Source organism: Salvelinus alpinus, chromosome 7 (genome assembly GCF_045679555.1).
Source record: "Salvelinus alpinus chromosome 7, SLU_Salpinus.1, whole genome shotgun sequence".
In the NCBI taxonomy this organism is placed as follows: Eukaryota; Metazoa; Chordata; class Actinopteri; order Salmoniformes; family Salmonidae; genus Salvelinus; species Salvelinus alpinus.
This window is the reverse complement of record NC_092092.1, coordinates 31330337-31348064: the sequence shown is the minus strand read 5'-3', so window position 1 is coordinate 31348064 and position 17728 is coordinate 31330337. Positions and strand designations below refer to the sequence as shown.

The window sequence follows — 17728 nt, the reverse complement described above, 5'->3', positions numbered from 1 at the left end:
TACTTCCAAGATACCATAGTCGACTGCAGTTACTACACTTTTCCTGCAGTTTCAAAACTGCAATCTTTTTTGTAAGGGAAATTTGTACAATTGTGTGATATTTAATATTTTCCTGGTCATTCACGAGCAATATGGTGATAAGAGTTATAGCTCTCTCGAAAACTCTAGGGGGCATTCTGCCTTCAGTTCTCAGCCATTAGCTTCGCCCAGGTCTGCCTCATGTGAACTACAATCCCGACGCTGTTTTTCAGCGTCTAGAAACGTCAATAATCATCGCTTGTGATACGGCCTTTGGAACGTATGGCCCTTATCCAGGGCCGGCTCTAGCGTTTTGGGGGACCTAAGCAAGATGAGATTCCTGCAATTCTACATATTTTTCCATTGGGCGAAGTAACATTTTAGCAATTGTATAAAAAAAATTATGCAATTCTACTTATGTTGCCATGGGGTAGAGATTAATTAAAAAAAAATCTGTTTAACAGCTAATTTCCCACATTCTAATCCATTTTGCCATTGGGTGGAGACACATTTTTGCAGTTTTAAAGCTAATTCCCTGCAATTCTACACAAGTGACTGCTTATGCCTGGAGCCAAACATGCCCTTATCTTTCATCAGTGAGAAAGAATCCTTCTTTAAATAAAAAAAATATACACTTACTGTAGCAGTTTTTAACAGATCCATACAACTATGGTATGAGTGCCTCCATCCAACGAAACTACACTTCCCAAGTCACGCTTACACACAGGTGTTCGGAGCATGCTAAATAGCAAATTAGCACAGGTGGTCGCCTCTTCTCTGCCGTCTGTTCTCCGTAAACAAGCGCTGTAACATGGAGATATGGTCATGTGGGAACACCAAAGGTTCAGCTGGTGCCTAGCAGAACTCGGCTAGCCGAACAAATGTGCTTGCATTCTCTCTGGATCTGGATGCGACTTCCAAATCGAGGGAAAGGTCATCTCTGGATTAACTATATAATGTTATCTAAATGTAGTAATAAATAATTGACAATTCTGTGAACTGTCTTGGGTAAGTTTTAATTTGACACAGTACCTGTTAGCAAAGGTGTTAACTTGAGATGCTGTGCAGGGATTTGTAGTCTTGCATGATGTGGCGCAGCATATCAGTGCTAGAGGCGTCACTACAGACCCTGGTTTGATTCCAGGCTGTATCACAACCAGCCGTGATTGGGAGTCCCATAGGGCGGCGCACAATTGGCCCAGCGTCGTCCTGGTTAAGGTTTGGCCAGGGTAGGCGTCATAGTAAATAAGAATTTGTTCTTAACTGACTTGCCTAGTTTTTTTTTTATTTAACCTTTATTTAACTAGGCAAGTCAGTTTAAATAAAGTTGTCTACTTTGATGCTAATGAGCATTTTTTAAATCTTAGAGTAAATAGAGCCGAATATATTGATTAAAAGTCACCTTGTCCGAAAGAGAATTACATTATTATCAAAACGTCACGCCAGGGTAAACCTACACAAGACACAGCCCTGTTTCTAAAATCTCTTATGAGAAAAATGAATGGTGAAAAAACAATTGGAATCATTTCCCTGTTTGACCGCTAGGTTTTATGGGTATTATGACACCTCCACTGTGTGGCTCTATTGAAGAATCCCTACTGTTGACCAATCTCCAGGATCCGAATTTCAGCTTGCCTCCAGAAAAATGTGGTTTGCCCGAACAGCCCATCAAAAAATCACAAAATTCAAAAACGTCCTCATAATATATGCACGAACCGAACTTTTTCGGTTGTGAAGCATGTGGCTTCACAGTGCCTTAAACCTATTAAGGTGTATATCAATTTAACCTAAGGTCCTTATGCTTCCAAAACCATACCGCAAGCGATGCATGTTAATGTTTAGACCGAACCTCTGGGATCTTAACAAAACTCCCCCCGACTAAAGAAGTCTTTGTTCAATGACTCTTATGTGTCATTTAATGGAACTGAGAGACATGATCAAGAGCTATAGTGATGTCCTTCAAGTTGCACAGAATTGTTAGAACATGATGAGACATGTTATGAATCCCATTTTGTAAAAAAAAAATTGAAATGGCATTATTTTCAACCAAAGTAGTTTCCTATAATGTCTCGGCTGCTGATTGGCTACAGAGGACAGACAACAACCAATGGGAGGGTGACTTTGTTAACCAATGAGAGAGACGTTTTGGTGGAGTTTAAACCAATGGTCTCACGAGTTTCTAGTTCTCAACCAACCGGATTTATAAATGGTTAGTTGACGTCATGGGGAAATATAATATTTGACTCACTTCCCCAGTTATCGTTATTCGTGGTGTGTGTCTGAAGGAAACGGAGTAACTTTAAATACGTTCAGTTTTGGAATAATCCAGCAGTTACCAATCGGTAAGTAACTTTAGCGTTTTTGGTAGTTTTCGTCTTACCAATCACAAATATTTGAAGTTGTCGTCGGTTGACTGTCTTAAATATGGAACAATAGAATTCCAATTGGAGATCTGAGATGGCTGGAGGCTAAACAGACTTGGTTGGCTACAGTACTGTAGGTAAATTACGTTAATTTGGTTTACTGCATTTTCTCCATTCTAGATAACTATTTTGTTACTAAAAATGTGACTTTCGATTCAAGCAGGAGCGTGAGTTTTAATTAACGTTAACGTTGCTATATGGCATGTTGCTAGCTAACGTTAGCCATAGTGCTAATGCGCTTGGTTGGTTAGTGGTCGATCAGTGTTGTAGCTTTACGTTAACGTTCTCTTTTCTACAGTGTGTGTATTCGTTTTGCTGGCGTCATTCCCACAATGACTCGTTAAATTGATAGCAAAACGTTCTTGACCTGTGTTTATTACACCTAGCTGTAGCGTTTGCCCGCTCAAACGAACAAAGGTACGCACTGCAGTGCAAAAATACGAAATGTTGGAAGGCAACAAGTTAAGGCGGGGAGGTTTGTTCATAAGCAAGCGCGCTGCTGGGACGGACGAGACTCCTCTCCAAGCGGTACCTAGGGGCGGGGGAGGGGGAGTATTCAAATTAACCATTGTTGCAATACTGCTCAATTGTTGCAAGCTTTGCAACAATCGTCACTACCTAGCAAAGGTGACGGGACCAATTTTAAGAGTTTTCGGCGGCAACATTTGAGCTGTTGGTTTGAGGCAACTACACTTGCAGCTTATAGCCCAAGATCGTAGACGGTGTGCCTCGTTTTGAAAAGCTATTTCAAATCCGTATTGCCCTCTTCAAATCCCAGACTGACCATAATCTCCGTTATTTAAATTTTCTAGTAAAATGGCTCGTACCAAGCAAACCGCCCGGAAGTCCACCGGAGGAAAGGCGCCAAGGAAGCAGCTCGCTACAAAGGCAGCCAGGAAAAGCGCGCCATCCACCGGAGGAGTAAAGAAACCACATCGTTACAGGTACTGGGAGCAGTTCAACCGGTTTTCCAACATTATTTTGTTTACTTTGTCTAGATTTAACTTGCATATGTGTGTCAGTAACAGTTCTAGTTTCTCACATTTTAGGATTAATATCTAATTAACTAATCTAACATTATACTGTTTTTATTCCCCAGGCCAGGAACTGTGGCTCTGCGTGAGATCCGTCGTTACCAGAAGTCAACTGAGCTGCTGATCCGCAAGCTGCCCTTCCAGCGCCTGGTGAGAGAAATCGCCCAGGACTTCAAGACTGACCTGCGTTTCCAGAGTGCTGCCATTGGAGCTCTTCAGGTAAGATCCACGCTGACTGCTGCTATCACACTAATAGTATGAGGGCTAATGTACAGGGCAAACTAACAATTTTTATTATTCCCATATTTTGTCATTTCCCACTTCTCTCCAACAGGAGGCCAGCGAAGCATACCTGGTGGGTCTGTTCGAGGACACCAACCTGTGTGCCATCCACGCCAAGCGTGTCACCATCATGCCCAAAGACATCCAGCTGGCCCGGAGGATAAGGGGAGAGAGGGCTTAAATGGCGTTCAACTGCCTTTTCCAGACATAATCCTATTTATCTTAACCATTTCATAAGTTTTTTATTATTTCCTGTTTTTTTTAAAATGTATTTTAGAATGGTAAGAGATCAGTCATTCCACAAACCTCAATTCAGATCTGGCCAATGTGAGGACAGAAGAATGTAGGAATATCTGCTTCAATTGCAAATGAGGCTTGTTTTTACATTGAGTAGAGGATAGTGTATTACATGACTGTATTGACTGTTCAGTCAGATTCCCTCTTCAAATGTTAACTGGCTCATTTTGGATCCTGGTGGATAGTATAGGCTCCAGATGAGGTTGGAGCTCTTGCTTGTGGTTCAAGGTGGGGGGGGGATTCAAGATGTCTGAATTCTTCTCAGCTGCCAGGGGAAGGCATGATCTGGGTCCTTCATCAATTTCCACCCTCTGTCTGTCAGCATGTCTTGCACAACACCTCACTACTACATAGTGGTGTCGGGATTTACCTCTTGACACTGTCTGGGATGGCTAGGAGCATGACAAAGCCCCTCTGTATATTCTGAACTGCTTTTTACATGTTATTTTTCCAACATACAAAACCTTGGCAGCTACATTTAATACTATTTATGGAAGCGTTGTCGCATTGTAGTCTTTCTATTAAATGTCTTTATGAATAAATGCTCATGTGTTTTTTGTTCTGAGGATAATGTCTCTATCCACTGGGGGCTTTTACATTTGGTGTTCACACTTGTATTTTTCAAAGCATGTGTTTATTCAATTACCACAACATTTTGATGTTTGGCACATATCCAGTTGTCAAGGGATTTCTTTTCATACGAACCACTCCGTGTGCTTGAAACCGGTAGCTGTGGAATTGAGGAAAAATCGGATTTTTGAAATGTACTGGAATGGGAGAATATTTCAGATGTTTATGGTCTTGATGGCATCCCACAACAGGAAATGCTCATATCAGATATTTCACTGTCTTCAATTATACTCACCGATGCGGTTGACGATCTCCTCACATTCTTTGACCGCGCTGGCTCTAAGCACCACACAGTAGAATCCTGTTGACTGAGGAGTTTCTGGGGAGCCTCTGAAAACGGAGCCAATTACACGTTCTGACATCTGCTCCGGATGCTTCACTGCTGTTAATGCTTTTCTCCAGAGGAGAGCTTTAGAAATTCAATGAGGCTGCCCCTAGATGCTGATCTAAGAACTGTTCTCTATTTCTCCTCCTGAATGTTATTGTTAGGATGGGGGATCGTGTAAACTGATCCTAAATCTGGTTAAGGGCATTTTATAGCTGGGGAGGTGTGAGCGACAGGAAAACAGGATGCTGTTACTATTCCTGTCCAGTTATTTAGTCTACTGTACAATAAGGAATGACTCATTTGAGTGTGTGCTTTTGCACAGGCTAAAAAGGCATGTTGTCTAAGGTTGGAATATAGCTGCAATGGTGAGAAGGCCTGGGACTATTCTCTGATATATAATGGCTGATATGTTTTTTATTAATACTCACACTACGCAGAACGCAAAGACGGTATAGTCCGGCTGGCCAAACCGCCCTACACATGAGATCTCTGGGTAATGATGCTGGAACAACTCCTAAACACACAAAGGGGAAAATGATGAGAACTTCAACCAACAACCCTATATAATTTTGATCCACTGGACAAAACCTGTTTTGCCAACGTGTGATATGATCCAGTTACTCACTGTCATATTGGATTTCTCAGTGCAGATCAAGTGGGTTTCCTTAAGGTCTAAAAGTACTTCCTGTTGGGAAAGTGAGAGGATATGTTAGTAGTTAGATTACAGATTACAACAAACTCTAGTCAGGTCAGCATGTCTCTATTTGTCAGTACCATGCGGGGCTGGTTTTGCTGTAAGACCAGGGGGATTCCATGTTGAAGCACCTCCTTGCCTCCATACTGTCAAGAAAAGAGATAAAACAAACAGTCACACACAATTTAACACAATAACCACGAGTACACAACACACCACAATTGATGTGCAAATAGTACAAAATAAAAAATCTTCTCAAACAGTGAAACACTAAGACAATACACACCAACATGTAATTATAATGTTCAAATAACATATCTACCATTCCAATGTTTGTCTTTCCCAAGAACTGCACAATGTACACAATTCTGTGGGGGGAGAGGGGTTTAGTGACTCAGATGAGGTAAACATGCCTGTGTACTATTTTAACATAAGAGATTAGAAACAGATTTCAGTGTGAAACTACAAATAGCCCTACGCCCTGAACACTGTAGATCTGAATGGATGGGATTGGTATAAGCAATATGGTAGTACCTAATCATTTATATATACATTAGATGACTAACAGCCACCGCTGACGACACCTCACCTCCATCTTGGAACTCCCCCACTGTTGCAAAAAATATTTTGGAAGCTATAGAAATGCATTTGTTAATGTCTACGTTTGTTTTCGTTACATTTATCCTATTACAAATGAATGCACATTTTAATTATATTATGTTAGCTGAACATAAAAATAAAAACATGACAAAATAAAAAAAATCCCTTAAAGTAACATTTGCAGAAAGTACTAATGTTACTGTCCCCACAAAAAATACTAAATACATGTCATTTGGTCCTTGAAACATTTAATTGAAATTCTGTAGAATTCCATTAATTCCTATGGAGGACTGCTTCTTCTGGGGAGTGCCAATATTGCCGACCGGTGGCTTCAAAGCCTGTCATTGTCCAATGCATAGCAATCCAGGGTTTATATACATCATTGGTAATAACACCAAATTGCTTTCTTATTAGCGGACTGCAAACCAATAACAGATGCATTACCGCAACAACAATCTCTCAGACTTGCCTTCCCTCTTTGAGGCACTGAGAGGGTGTGGGCCTCTGGCCCTGATTGGTGGGTTCTTGGGAGGAAGGGGCGGGGCCTAGCTGCAGGGAGGGGTTCTCTTCTCTAAGTGCTCTTAGGAGTTTGATGATGGGGCGATATACACCCCCGTCCTGCACACACCACCGTAACACACGCAGGGACAGGGGACGCCCCTTAAGCCTGGAGAGGACCACACCTGCCTGAGAACACACACACACAAAAGCACAATGTCTCAATTAGATATTCAAAGAGAAAAACGCCCTGTACAGCATATTAAATAAATATATGGTTTGTCTAAGGTGTGGCTGTATACAGCACCAATCATAAGATTGGACACACCTAGTCATTCAAGGGGTTTTCTTTATTTCAATTAACAGGTGTGCCTTGTTAAAATATTATTTGTAGAATAGATTTCCTTCTTAATGCGTTTGAGCCAATCAGTTGTGTTGTGAGAAGGTAGGGTGGTATACTGAAGATAGCCCTATTTGGTAAAAGACCAAGTCTATATTATGGCTAGAACAACTCAAATAAGTAAAAAGAAACGACAGTCTATCATTACTTTCAGACATGAAGGTCAGTCAATCCGGAAAATGTCAAGAACTTTGAAAGTTTCTTCAAGTGCAGTCGCAAAAACCATCAAGCGCTATGATGAAACTGGCTCTCATGAGGACCGCCACAGGAAAGGAAGACCCAGAGTTACCTCTGTTGCAGAGGATAAGTTCATTAGAGTTACCAGCCTCAGAAAATGCAGCCCAAATAAATGCTTCACAGAGTTCAAGTAACAGACAAATCTCAACATCAACTGTTCAGATGAGACTGCGTGAATCAGGCCTTCATGGTCAAATTGCTGAAAAGAAACCACTACTAAAGGAAACCAATAAGAAGAGACTTGCTTGGGCCAAGAAACACGAGCAATGGACATTAGACCGGTGGAAATCTGACCTTTGGTCTGATGAGTCCAAATTTGAGATTTTTGGTTCCAACCGCTGTGTCTTTGTGAGACGCAGAATAGGTGAACGGATAATCTCTGCATGTGTGGATCCAGCCGTGAAGCATGGAGGAGGAGGTGTGATGGTGTGGGGGTGCTTTGCTGGTGACACTGTCTGTGATTTATTTAGAATTCAAGGCACACTTAACCAGCATGTCTCCCACAGCGTTCTGCAGCAATACGACATCCCATCTGGTTTGTGCTTAGTGGGACTATCTTTTGTTTTTCAACAGGACGATGACCCAAAACACCTCCAGGCTGTGTAAGGGCTGGAGGTGGGTTAGGGTTAGGAGAGTGATGGACTGCTGCATCAGATGACCTGGCCTCCACACTCACCGGACCTCAACCCAATTGAGATGGTTTGGGATGAGTTGAACCGCAAAGTGAAGGAAAGGCAGCCAACAAGTGCTGACCATATGTGGGAACTCCTTCAAGACTGTTGGAAAAGCATTCCAGGTGAAGCTGGTTGAGAGAATGCCAAGAGTTTTCAAAGGTGTCATCAAAGCAAAGGCCGGCTAATTTGAAGAATCTCAAATATAAAATATATTTTGATTTGTTTAACACTTTTGTGGTTACTACATGATTCCATATATGTTATTTCACAGTTTTGATGTCTTCACTAAAAAGTAAAAATAATGAAAAATGAGTAGGTGTGTCCAAACTTTTGACTGGTACTGTATATATATATACAGTTGCAGTCGGAAGTTTACATACACTTAGGTTGGAGTCATTAAAACTTGTTTTTCAACCACACCACAAATTTCTTGTAAAGAAACTATAGTTTTGGCAAGTCGGTTAGGACATCTACTTTGTGCATGACACAAGTCATTTTTCCAACAATTGTTTACAGACAGATTATTTCACATAATTCTAAGTCAGTTGACTGTGCCTTTAAACAGCTTGGAAAATTCCAGAAAATAATGTCATGACTTTAGAAGCTTCTGATAGGCTAATTGACATAATTTGAGTCAATTGGAGGTGTACCTGTGGATGTATTTCAAGGCCTACCTTCAAACTCAGTGCCTCTTTGATTGACATAATGGGAAAATCAAAAGAAATCAGCCAAGACCTCAGAAAAAAAATTGTAGACCTCCACAAGTCTGGTTCATCCTTGGGAGCAATTTCCAAACGCCTGAAGATACCACGTTCATATGCACAAACAATAGTACGCAAGTATAAACACCATGGGACCACGCAGCCATCATACCGCTCAGGAAGGAGACGCGTTCTGTCTCCTAGAGATGAACGTACTTTGGTGCGAAAAGTGCAAATCAATCCCAGAACAACAGCAAAGGACCTTGTGAAGATGCTGTAGGAAACAGGTACAAAAGTATCTATATCCACAGTAAAACAAGTCCTATATCGACATAACCTGAAAGGCCACTCAGCAAGGAAGAAGCCACTGTTCCAAAACCGCCATAAAAAAGCCAGATTACGGTTTGCAAGTGCACATGGGGACAAAGATGATACTTTTTGGAGAAATGTCCTCTGGTCTGATGACCCAAAAATAGAACCGTTTGGCCATATTGACCATCGTTATGTTTGGAGGAAAAAGGGGGAGGCTTGCAAGCCGAAGAACACCATCCCAACCGTGAATCACGGGGGTGGCAGCATCATGTTGTGGGGGTGCTTTGCTGTAGGAGGGACTGGTGCACTTCATAAAATAGATGGCATCACGAGGAAGGAAAATTATGTGGATATATTGAAGTAACATCTCAAGTCATCAGTCAGGAAGTTAAAGCTTGGTCGCAAATGGGTCTTCCAAATGGAGAATGACCCCAAGCATACTTCCAAAGTTGTGGCAAAAAGGCCTAAGGACAACAGTCAAGGTATTGGAGTGGCCATCACAAAGCCCTGACCTCAATCATATAGCAAATTTGTGGGCAGAACTGAAAAAGCATGTGCGAGCAAGGAGGCCTACAAACCTGACTCAGTTACACCAGCTCTGTCAGGAAGAACTGGCCAAAATTCACCCAACTTATTGTGGGAAGCTTGTGGAAGGCTACCCGAAACGTTTGACCCAAGTTAAACAATTTAAAGGCAATGCTACCAAATACTAATTGAGTGTATGTAAACTTCTGATCCACTGGGAATGTGATGAAAGAAATAAAAGCTGAAAGATATCATTCTCTCTACTATTATTCTGACATTTCACATTCTTAAAATAAAGTGGTCATCCGAACTGACCTAAGACAGGGAATTTTTACTAGGATTAAATGTCAGGAATTGTGAATGTAAACTTCCGACTTCAACTGTATGCATACTACCATATACTACCATTTAAAAGTTTGGGGTCACTTATACATTTCCTTGTTTTTGAAAGGAAAGATAATTTTTTGGTCTATTATAATAACATAAAATTGATCAGAAATACAGTGTAGACATTGTTAATGTTGTAAATGACTATTGTAGCTGGAAACGGCCGATTTTTTATGGAATATCTACATAGGCGTACAGAGGCCCATTATCAGCAACCATCACTCCTGAGTTCCAATGGCACGTTGTGTTAGCTAATCCAAGTTTATAATTTTAAAAGGCGAATTAATCCTTAGAAAACCCTTTTGCAATTATGTTAGCACAGCTGAAAACTGTTGTCCTGATTAAAGAAGCAATAAAACTGGTCTTCTTTAGACTATTTGTGTATCTGGAGCAGCAAATCAAAATCAAATCAAATTCTACTAGTCACATGCGCCAAATACAACAGGTGTAGTAGACCCTACAGTGAAATGCTTACTTACGAGCCCCTAACCGACAGTGCAGTTAAAAAAAATATGGATAAGAATAAGAGATGAAAGTAAAAAGTAATTAAAGAGCAGCAGTAAAAAATAACAATATATACAGGGGGGTGCCGGTACAGAGTCAATGTGCGGGGGGCACCGGTTAGTTGAGGTAGTATGTACATGTAGGTAGAGTTAATTAAAGTGACTATGCATAGATGACAACAGAAAGTGGCGAATAGTCTGGGTAGCCATTTGACTAGATGTTCAGGAGTCTTATGGCTTAGAGGTAGAAGCTGTTTAGAAGCTTCTTGGACCTAGACTTGGCGCTCCGGTACCGCTTACCGTGTGGTAGCAGAGAGAACAGTCAATGACTAGGGTGGCTAGACTCTTTGACAATTTTTAGGGCCTTCCTCTGACACCGCCTGGTATAGAGGTCCTGGATGGCAGGAAGCTTGGCCCCAGTGATGCACTGGGCCGTTCGCACTACCCTCTGTAGTGCCTTTTGGTCGGAGGCCGAGCAGTTGCCATACCAGGCAGTGATGCAACCAGTCAGGATGCTCTCGATGGTGCAGCTGTAGAACCTTTTGAGGATCTGAGGACCATGCCAAATCTTTCAGTCTCCTGAGAGGGAATAGGTTTTGTCATGCCCGCTTCACAACTGTCTTGGTGTTTGTTGGTGATGTGGACACCAAGGAACTTGAAGCTCTCAACCTGCTCCACTGCAGCCCCGTCGATGAGAATGGGGGCGTGCTTGGTCCTCTTTTTCCTGTAGTCCACAATCATCTCCTTAGTCTTGATCACGTTGAGGGAGAGGTTGTTGTCCAGGCACCACCCGGTCAGGTCTCTGACCTCCTCCCTATAGGCTGTCTCGTTGTTGTTGGCGATTGTTGTGTCATCTGCAAATTTAATGATGGTGTTGGTGTCGTGCCTGGCTGTGCAGTCATGAGTGAACAGAGAGTACAGGAGGGGGCTGAGAACGCACCCCTGAGGGGCCCCTGTGTTGAGGATCAGAGTGGTGGATGTGTTGTTACCTACCCTTACCACCTGGGGGCGGCCCGTCAGGAAGTCCAGGATCCAATTGCAGAGCGAGGTGTTTAGTCCCAGGGTCCTTAGCTTATTGATGAGCTTTGAGGGTACTATGGTGTTGAACACTGAACTGTACTCAATGAATAGCATTCTCACATAGGTGTTCCTTTTGTCCAGGTGGGAAAGGGCAGTGTGGAGTGCAATAGAGATTGCATCATCTGTGGATCTGTTGGGGCTGTATGCAAATTGGAGTGGGTCTAGGAATAATGGTGTTGATGTGAGCCATGACCAGCCTTTCAAAGCCCTTCATGACTACAGACGTGAGTGCTACGGGTCGGTAGTCATTCAGGCAGGTTACCTTAGTGTTTAAACTTTAATGCAGGGAAACTTAAATCAGTTTTACCAAATTTCTATCAGCATGTTAAACGTGCAGCCAGAGGGAAAAGAACTCTGGACCACCTATACTCAACACACAAAGATGCATACAAAGCTCTCCCTCGACCTCCATTTGGCAAATGTGACGATAATTCCATCCTCCTGCTTACAAGCAAAAATTAAAGCAGGAAGTACCAGTGACTAGATCAATAAAAAAGTGGTCAGAGGAAGCAGATGCTAAGCTACAGGACTGTTTTGCAAGCACAGACTGGAATATGTTCTGGGATTCCTCCAATGGCATTGAGGAGTACACCACATCTGCCAAAGCTTCATCAATAAGTGCATCGATGACGTCGTCCCCAACGTGACCGTACGTACATACCACAACCAGTATCCGCACTGAACTAAAGGCTAGAGCTGCCGCTTTCAAGGAGCGGGACTCTAACCCCGAAGCTTATAAGAAATCCCACTATACCCTCCGGCGAACCATCAAACAGGCAATGCGTTAATACAGGACTAAGATCGAGTCGTACTACACCGGCTCTGACGCTCATCGGATGTGGCAGGGCCTGTAAACCATTAAGTCCTATTCTTGAAGATCAAGGTGTATAACATTTATTGGAATTTTATTTAACCTTAATTTAACGACTGGAATTCTGATAGAAAGCAGGGCACGTGCCCAGTGTCCCTGTTAATTTTGTTAGTCACTTTCACTCAGATATCATATTAACACGACAAAATGTGTATAACTGCAGGAAATTTGCTTTTAAAACTGCTAAAAATTCTCCTCAACCCCTAGTTATAATTTTTAGAATTGCAGAAGATTTGCTGTATGTGATAACCAATGTGATAATGGCTGGGGAAATGTGTGCTTGTTTTTGTTGTTCTCCAAACAGCATTTTAGGGGTTTTAAATTGTATAGAAATGCAGTAAATGAGCTTCAACTTTCTTCAAAGTTCCCCAGGACCAGTGGAAGCAAAACAGCCCCATATACTGTACTGTAGTGCCTTCAGAAAGTATTCACACATTTTGTTGTGTTACAGGGTGGGATTTAAATGGATTTAATTGTAATTTTTTTGTCATCAATTCACACAAAATACCCTGTAATGTCAAAGAAGAAAAATTCTAACATTTGTTTTAAAAAAAACGTGATTACAGCTGAGTCTTTCTGGGTAAGTCTCTAAGAGCTTTGTACACCTGGATTGTACAATATTTGCACATTAATATTTTTAAATTCTTCAAGCTCTGTCAAGTTGGTTGATGGTTATTGCTATACAGCCATTTTCAAGTCTTGCCATAGATTTCAAGCTGATTTAAGTCAAAACTGTAACTAAGCCACTCAGGAACATTCAATGTCGTCTTGGTAAGCAACTCCAGTGTATATTTGGCCTTGTATTTTAGGTTATTGTCCCGCTGAAAGGTTTTCCTCTAGGATTTTGCCTGTGCGTAGCATTATTCTGTTTCTTTTTATTCTAAAAAACTCCCTAGTCCTTGCCGATGAAAAGCATACCCATAACATGATGCAGCCACCACCATGCTTGAAAATATGAATAGTAGTACTCAGTGATGTGTTGTGTGGATTTGCCCTAAACATAACGTTTTGTATTCAGGACATAAAGTTAATTTCTTTGCCACATTTTTATACAGTTTTACTTTAGTGCCTTATTGCAAACAGGATGCATGTTTTGGAATATTTTTATGGAATATTTGTGTTCTGTACATGCTTCCATCTTTTCATTCTGTCATTTAGGTTAGTATTGTGGAGTAGCTACAATGTTGTTGATCCATCATCAGTTTCCTCACAGCAATTAAACTCTGTAACTGTTTTAAAGTCACCATTGGCCTCATGGTGAAATCCCTGAGCGGTTTCTTTCCCCTCCGGCAACTGAGTTAGGAAGGACGCCTGTATCTTTGTAGTGTCTGTGTATTGATACACCATCCAAAGTGTAATTAATAATTTCGCCATGCACAAAGGGATATTCAATATCTTTTTGATTTTATTTTTAACCATATACCAATTTGTGCCCTTCTTTGCGAGGCATTGGGAAACCTCCCTGGTCTTTGTGGTTGAATCTGTGTTTGAAATGCACTGCTTGACTAATTATTTTTATATTAAGTCGGATGATTTTGCATGGTCCTGAGGAGCAGCTGACTAAAAAGCAGGTGTGTTAGATTAGGGCTGGAGCTATTTTTTTTGTAAAGGTCTCCTTACCTGTCCATTGCAGGCATTCCGTAAGGAGATTCCGTTGATCTCATCAATGATGTCACCTGGATGTACACACTTGTCCACCTGAGCCTGGCTACCTGGCAACAGTTTCAGGACAAAGACACGGCCACTGAGATACCTGGGGGAAGAGAGAGAGAGAGAGGTGGGAGAGGAGAGGAGAGGAGAGGAGAGGAGAGGAGAGGAGAGGAGAGGAGAGGAGAGGAGAGGAGAGGAGAGGAGAGGAGAGGAGAGGAGAGGAGAGAGAGAGAGGGATGACTGTGTATTATGAGGAAGGATACAAACACTGCCACTTACCTGAGCACCATCCCTAGCTCACGACAGGGTACTGCCTCATACATATCACACACCTGGAAAACACAGACATAGTCCTCACTTCAATAGGCAAAATATACACAGACTAACTATGAGGCAGGGAGGTCATACATAGATCTGAGATTGTACAGGGCTCATTTCAATATCTTACCGGTAGAAGCCAGCTCTCATCCAGAAAACTGCAGTTCTTAAGTGAAAAGGCAGACATTTTGCTGATGTGAGCAGTGACATTCTATGTTTTGAGAACTCTTTGTATTTGCAACATTTTGTTTTAGGCCAACAGTCTAAGCAGAGACTTGCCTCGTGCTTTCTGACACTGTGCATCAACCACATCATAGTCAGGCAAACAGGAGAAGGAAGGAAACATTTTGTACCTCCATGTCCAGTTTGAATTCCATTTCTGAGAGGACCATGAGCAGGGACATGAAAGGCTCTTAGAGAGGAAGGATATTTGACTCAGTCATCAGGAGTGTTGTTGGACACTTCACAAGTTGAACTTTAATAATGGAACACTGGTCACTTTAATCATGTTTACACACTGCTTTAATCAACTCATATGTACAGTATATACTGTATTCTATTCTATTGTATTTTAGTCAATGCCACTCCAACATTGCTCGTCTTAATATTTATATATTTCTTTATTCCATTGTTTTACTTTTAGATTTGTGTGTATTGTTGTGAATCGTTAGATACTACTGCGCTGTTGGAGTCAGGAACAAAAGCATTTCGCTACACCCGCAATAACATCTGCTAAATATGTGTATGTGACCAATAGAATGTGATTTTATTTGATCTGCTGTGATGAAAATCATTTCCTGATATTAAGGCCAATGCCAACACCAACCATTCAGTGAAAACAAAACAATCAGGAAGAGAAGAAAAGCCTCACCCACATATTCCTCATTCCTAAGAAGTGAAATAGCTGGGTTGTACCACTGGAAAATAGAAACCAGTAAAACAAGTCAATGATATGATAGCCTATTCAAACATAACTGGAATATAGCCTAATTACTGAACATCAAAGAAATGTCAATTGTAATGTTACAACAATGTAACAACAAGGTATTAGAGCCAATATGAGTGAGAGATAACAGACCTCTAGTACTTTGGGTGTGTGTAACAGGTGTTTGATGACTCCTTCTAGAACCCTCCGTCTGAGGGCTAGCCTAAGGAGGTAGCGTCCTCGTCCCTGAGCTGACAACAGCTTCCTGCAGGCTAAGGTCTGTTCAACCGCAAGCGACACAGTACTCAGTCTAGAATACACGCACAGGAACACACACACACACACCAGTGAGGGAGCCAAGACAACAACAGGGGGGTTAGTAGTCACTGTATGTTATTTTCTAGAACACAATCTCTAAATGTGCTGTAGGTAGTTTACCTGCCGCAGTTGTCGTGTTGGAGGAGTTGCTCGAAACATTGCCAGTAGTCCCTGTGTACTAGACCAAGGACTGGCTCTGAGGGAGACACACACTAGTTAGAATGTAGGCAGGCTCTAATGTTCTGTACTCCTGTCTGTATGACTTTGCTTTGTTATAATACTCACGCTGAAGGCCCTTCCTGAGGATGAGCTCCAGTAATTCACAGCAGGAGGAGAGGTGAGGGTTGACATCTGTCACTGTCCCCTCTTCTGTCTGCAGGTTCAGGATGCATACTGGACGAGAAAAAATATACACACAATGCAATATATGTGCGCACACATTACATGGGCCACATTGGGTAGATACTGTATGTGCACAGGCGTTGAGGGAACAATGCATGAATCCTAATGGGCAGACATAGACACAATAATAGACCATACACAGTCAATTTAGACATTTTAAATCAATAGTTCAAGAGTTAATTTTAACATCATCCCAGATAACATATGGTCCTACTCTACAGAGTGTAAAAAGTACTTTCATTATACTGTTACATTTTGAGTGTTAATGCAACACTTTATAATGTAAAAAAATGAACACCGCATTAGACTTGCCATTGTTACTCAAATGTAACACTATGGAGTAATAACACTCACAGTGTTATTTATGTTCAACACTAGTGTTAATCTATAGTTAACTCCTACTAGTGTTATGCAAAAACATTGTTACAGTGATTTTGGGTGTCGTTTTAACACTGGCCAATTTTCTGTGTAGGCTTGTGATATATGCACAATACATGGACAACATATGGCAGACATGTGGGTGGTGTCTTTCCTTTCGCTGTATGATGATGACTGACAGAGGGCACCTCTTCCACACTTGATGGCCAAGGAGGACCCAGTTACTTGGCAACCTGAAAACATCACTGCTTTTGTCTATTTGTGTTTTGCATAGTGTCTGATAGGCTTCGCCAGCACTAGATTGCGTCAGGTGGTTGAGTGATAGAATAAAATAGAGGTAAAAGGTGCAGTGAAACTGCATTAATTCATCAAAGATGCAGCTCCAATAGTAAAATCGGAAAGTGATCCTTCAAAATATTTCATACAGCGGATGGATGATATGTCTAACATTCAGAGATAACACATGCTTCACAAAAGATAGACTATGAAGCAATTTTCTGGTAGAAGAATGTACTTATTCTATAGTCCCTGCTGCAGCACATGAGCGTAACCTGCGCCACCTATGTAGGAGCGTCTGTCTAATGATTAGGCTATACTAGGCTGAGTAAATATCTGCTGATACTCTCGCTCAGCCTATTCCTGTCTGTTTATCTACAAATTAACAACACATAACCCCCATATGCATGTCTCCATTCACTCGGTGTCCATTTGCAGTATGTTCTTACCTTTGAGGGTCCCGAGCAGCGGATCTTTCGGAGGCATAACTAATATTATTAGCGCAGATATAGACGCACTGTACCGCCTGTCATTTAACAATGCGTCATAGCTTTCACACACTTCCGCATGTCTAAAACATACCGAGACACCCTTTCCCTTAGGCTGTTACAGATAGGGAAATGTAAACATGATATCAATGTCCAAATAGACGACATGAATCACATTTTGGGGAGGTTGGACTGGAGATGTCAGTGACAGCTGCAATAAACACTTTTCACTCAAAAACATTGAAGCTAGCCTACTCGGTTTCAGAATAGACTGCTTCATTTTGCACACACTGAATGGCTACATTGTTTCTGTCATTTAATCGTGGTCTCAAATTGACGCGCTGTAAATGAGATTCTATACTCTGGCGACCTCTTGTGGAAAACAAAGTGAATTATCAAAACGCGTGAAGACCCAACAAAGATGTCTACCTGTTTCGTCTGTATTCGTAAATTTTTCGGAAACACCCGAACTTTTATTC

General features: G+C 41.6%; 3 protein-coding genes across 4 annotated transcripts in view; 1 reads left to right on the top strand and 2 right to left on the bottom strand.

Moving 5' to 3' along the window:
- The window catches only part of unk (unk zinc finger), a 9992-nt gene extending 7759 nt beyond the window's left edge, over positions 1-2233 (bottom strand). Inside the window, exons 1-2 of one of the 2 annotated variants that reach the window (XM_071409826.1) lie at positions 1051-2233; positions 658-822 (exon numbers count right to left, since the gene is read on the bottom strand). In XM_071409826.1, coding sequence (XP_071265927.1) covers positions 658-681 — 24 coding nt within the window. In that variant the 5' untranslated portion in view covers positions 682-822; positions 1051-2233. Of the gene's footprint in view, positions 1-657 lie in introns of both variants that reach the window. The other variant, XM_071409827.1, reaches the window with a different exon arrangement.
- Positions 2206-4596, top strand: LOC139580809 (histone H3.3A). The gene is made up of 4 exons (XM_071409836.1): positions 2206-2360; positions 3254-3385; positions 3541-3694; positions 3810-4596. The coding sequence occupies exons 2-4, from the start codon at positions 3258-3260 to the stop codon at positions 3936-3938; spliced, it is 411 nt and encodes a 136-aa protein (XP_071265937.1). The 5' UTR covers positions 2206-2360; positions 3254-3257; the 3' UTR covers positions 3939-4596.
- On the bottom strand, positions 4239-17532 carry LOC139580806 (uncharacterized). The gene is made up of 16 exons (XM_071409832.1): positions 17211-17532; positions 15991-16098; positions 15826-15901; positions 15541-15697; positions 15334-15379; positions 14816-14874; positions 14593-14628; positions 14424-14476; positions 14115-14247; positions 6776-6993; positions 6029-6074; positions 5787-5852; positions 5638-5697; positions 5441-5526; positions 4920-5014; positions 4239-4784 (listed from the first exon to the last, which is right to left on the bottom strand). Exons 1-16 carry the CDS (start codon positions 17245-17247, stop codon positions 4750-4752), a joined length of 1311 nt encoding a protein of 436 aa, XP_071265933.1. The 5' UTR covers positions 17248-17532; the 3' UTR covers positions 4239-4749.
- Positions 17533-17728: the final 196 nt, after the last annotated feature.

Excerpts from the sequence above, each read along its gene's own strand:
- LOC139580806 (XM_071409832.1), bottom strand. The coding sequence starts at position 17,247 with ATGCCTCCGAAAGATCCGCTGCTCGGGACCCTCAAAG. Across the intron at positions 6,075-6,775 it reads CAGTGCCTCAAAGAGGGAAG|AATTGTGTACATTGTGCAGT; the intron begins GCAAGTCTGAGA and ends CTCCCCCCACAG. Across the intron at positions 4,785-4,919 it reads GGAGATCGTCAACCGCATCG|CTACCGGTTTCAAGCACACG; the intron begins GTGAGTATAATT and ends TCAATTCCACAG.
- LOC139580809 (XM_071409836.1), top strand. The coding sequence starts at position 3,258 with ATGGCTCGTACCAAGCAAACCGCCCGGAAGTCCACCGGAGGAAAGGCG. Across the intron at positions 3,386-3,540 it reads AAGAAACCACATCGTTACAG|GCCAGGAACTGTGGCTCTGC; the intron begins GTACTGGGAGCA and ends TTTATTCCCCAG. Across the intron at positions 3,695-3,809 it reads CTGCCATTGGAGCTCTTCAG|GAGGCCAGCGAAGCATACCT; the intron begins GTAAGATCCACG and ends TCTCTCCAACAG.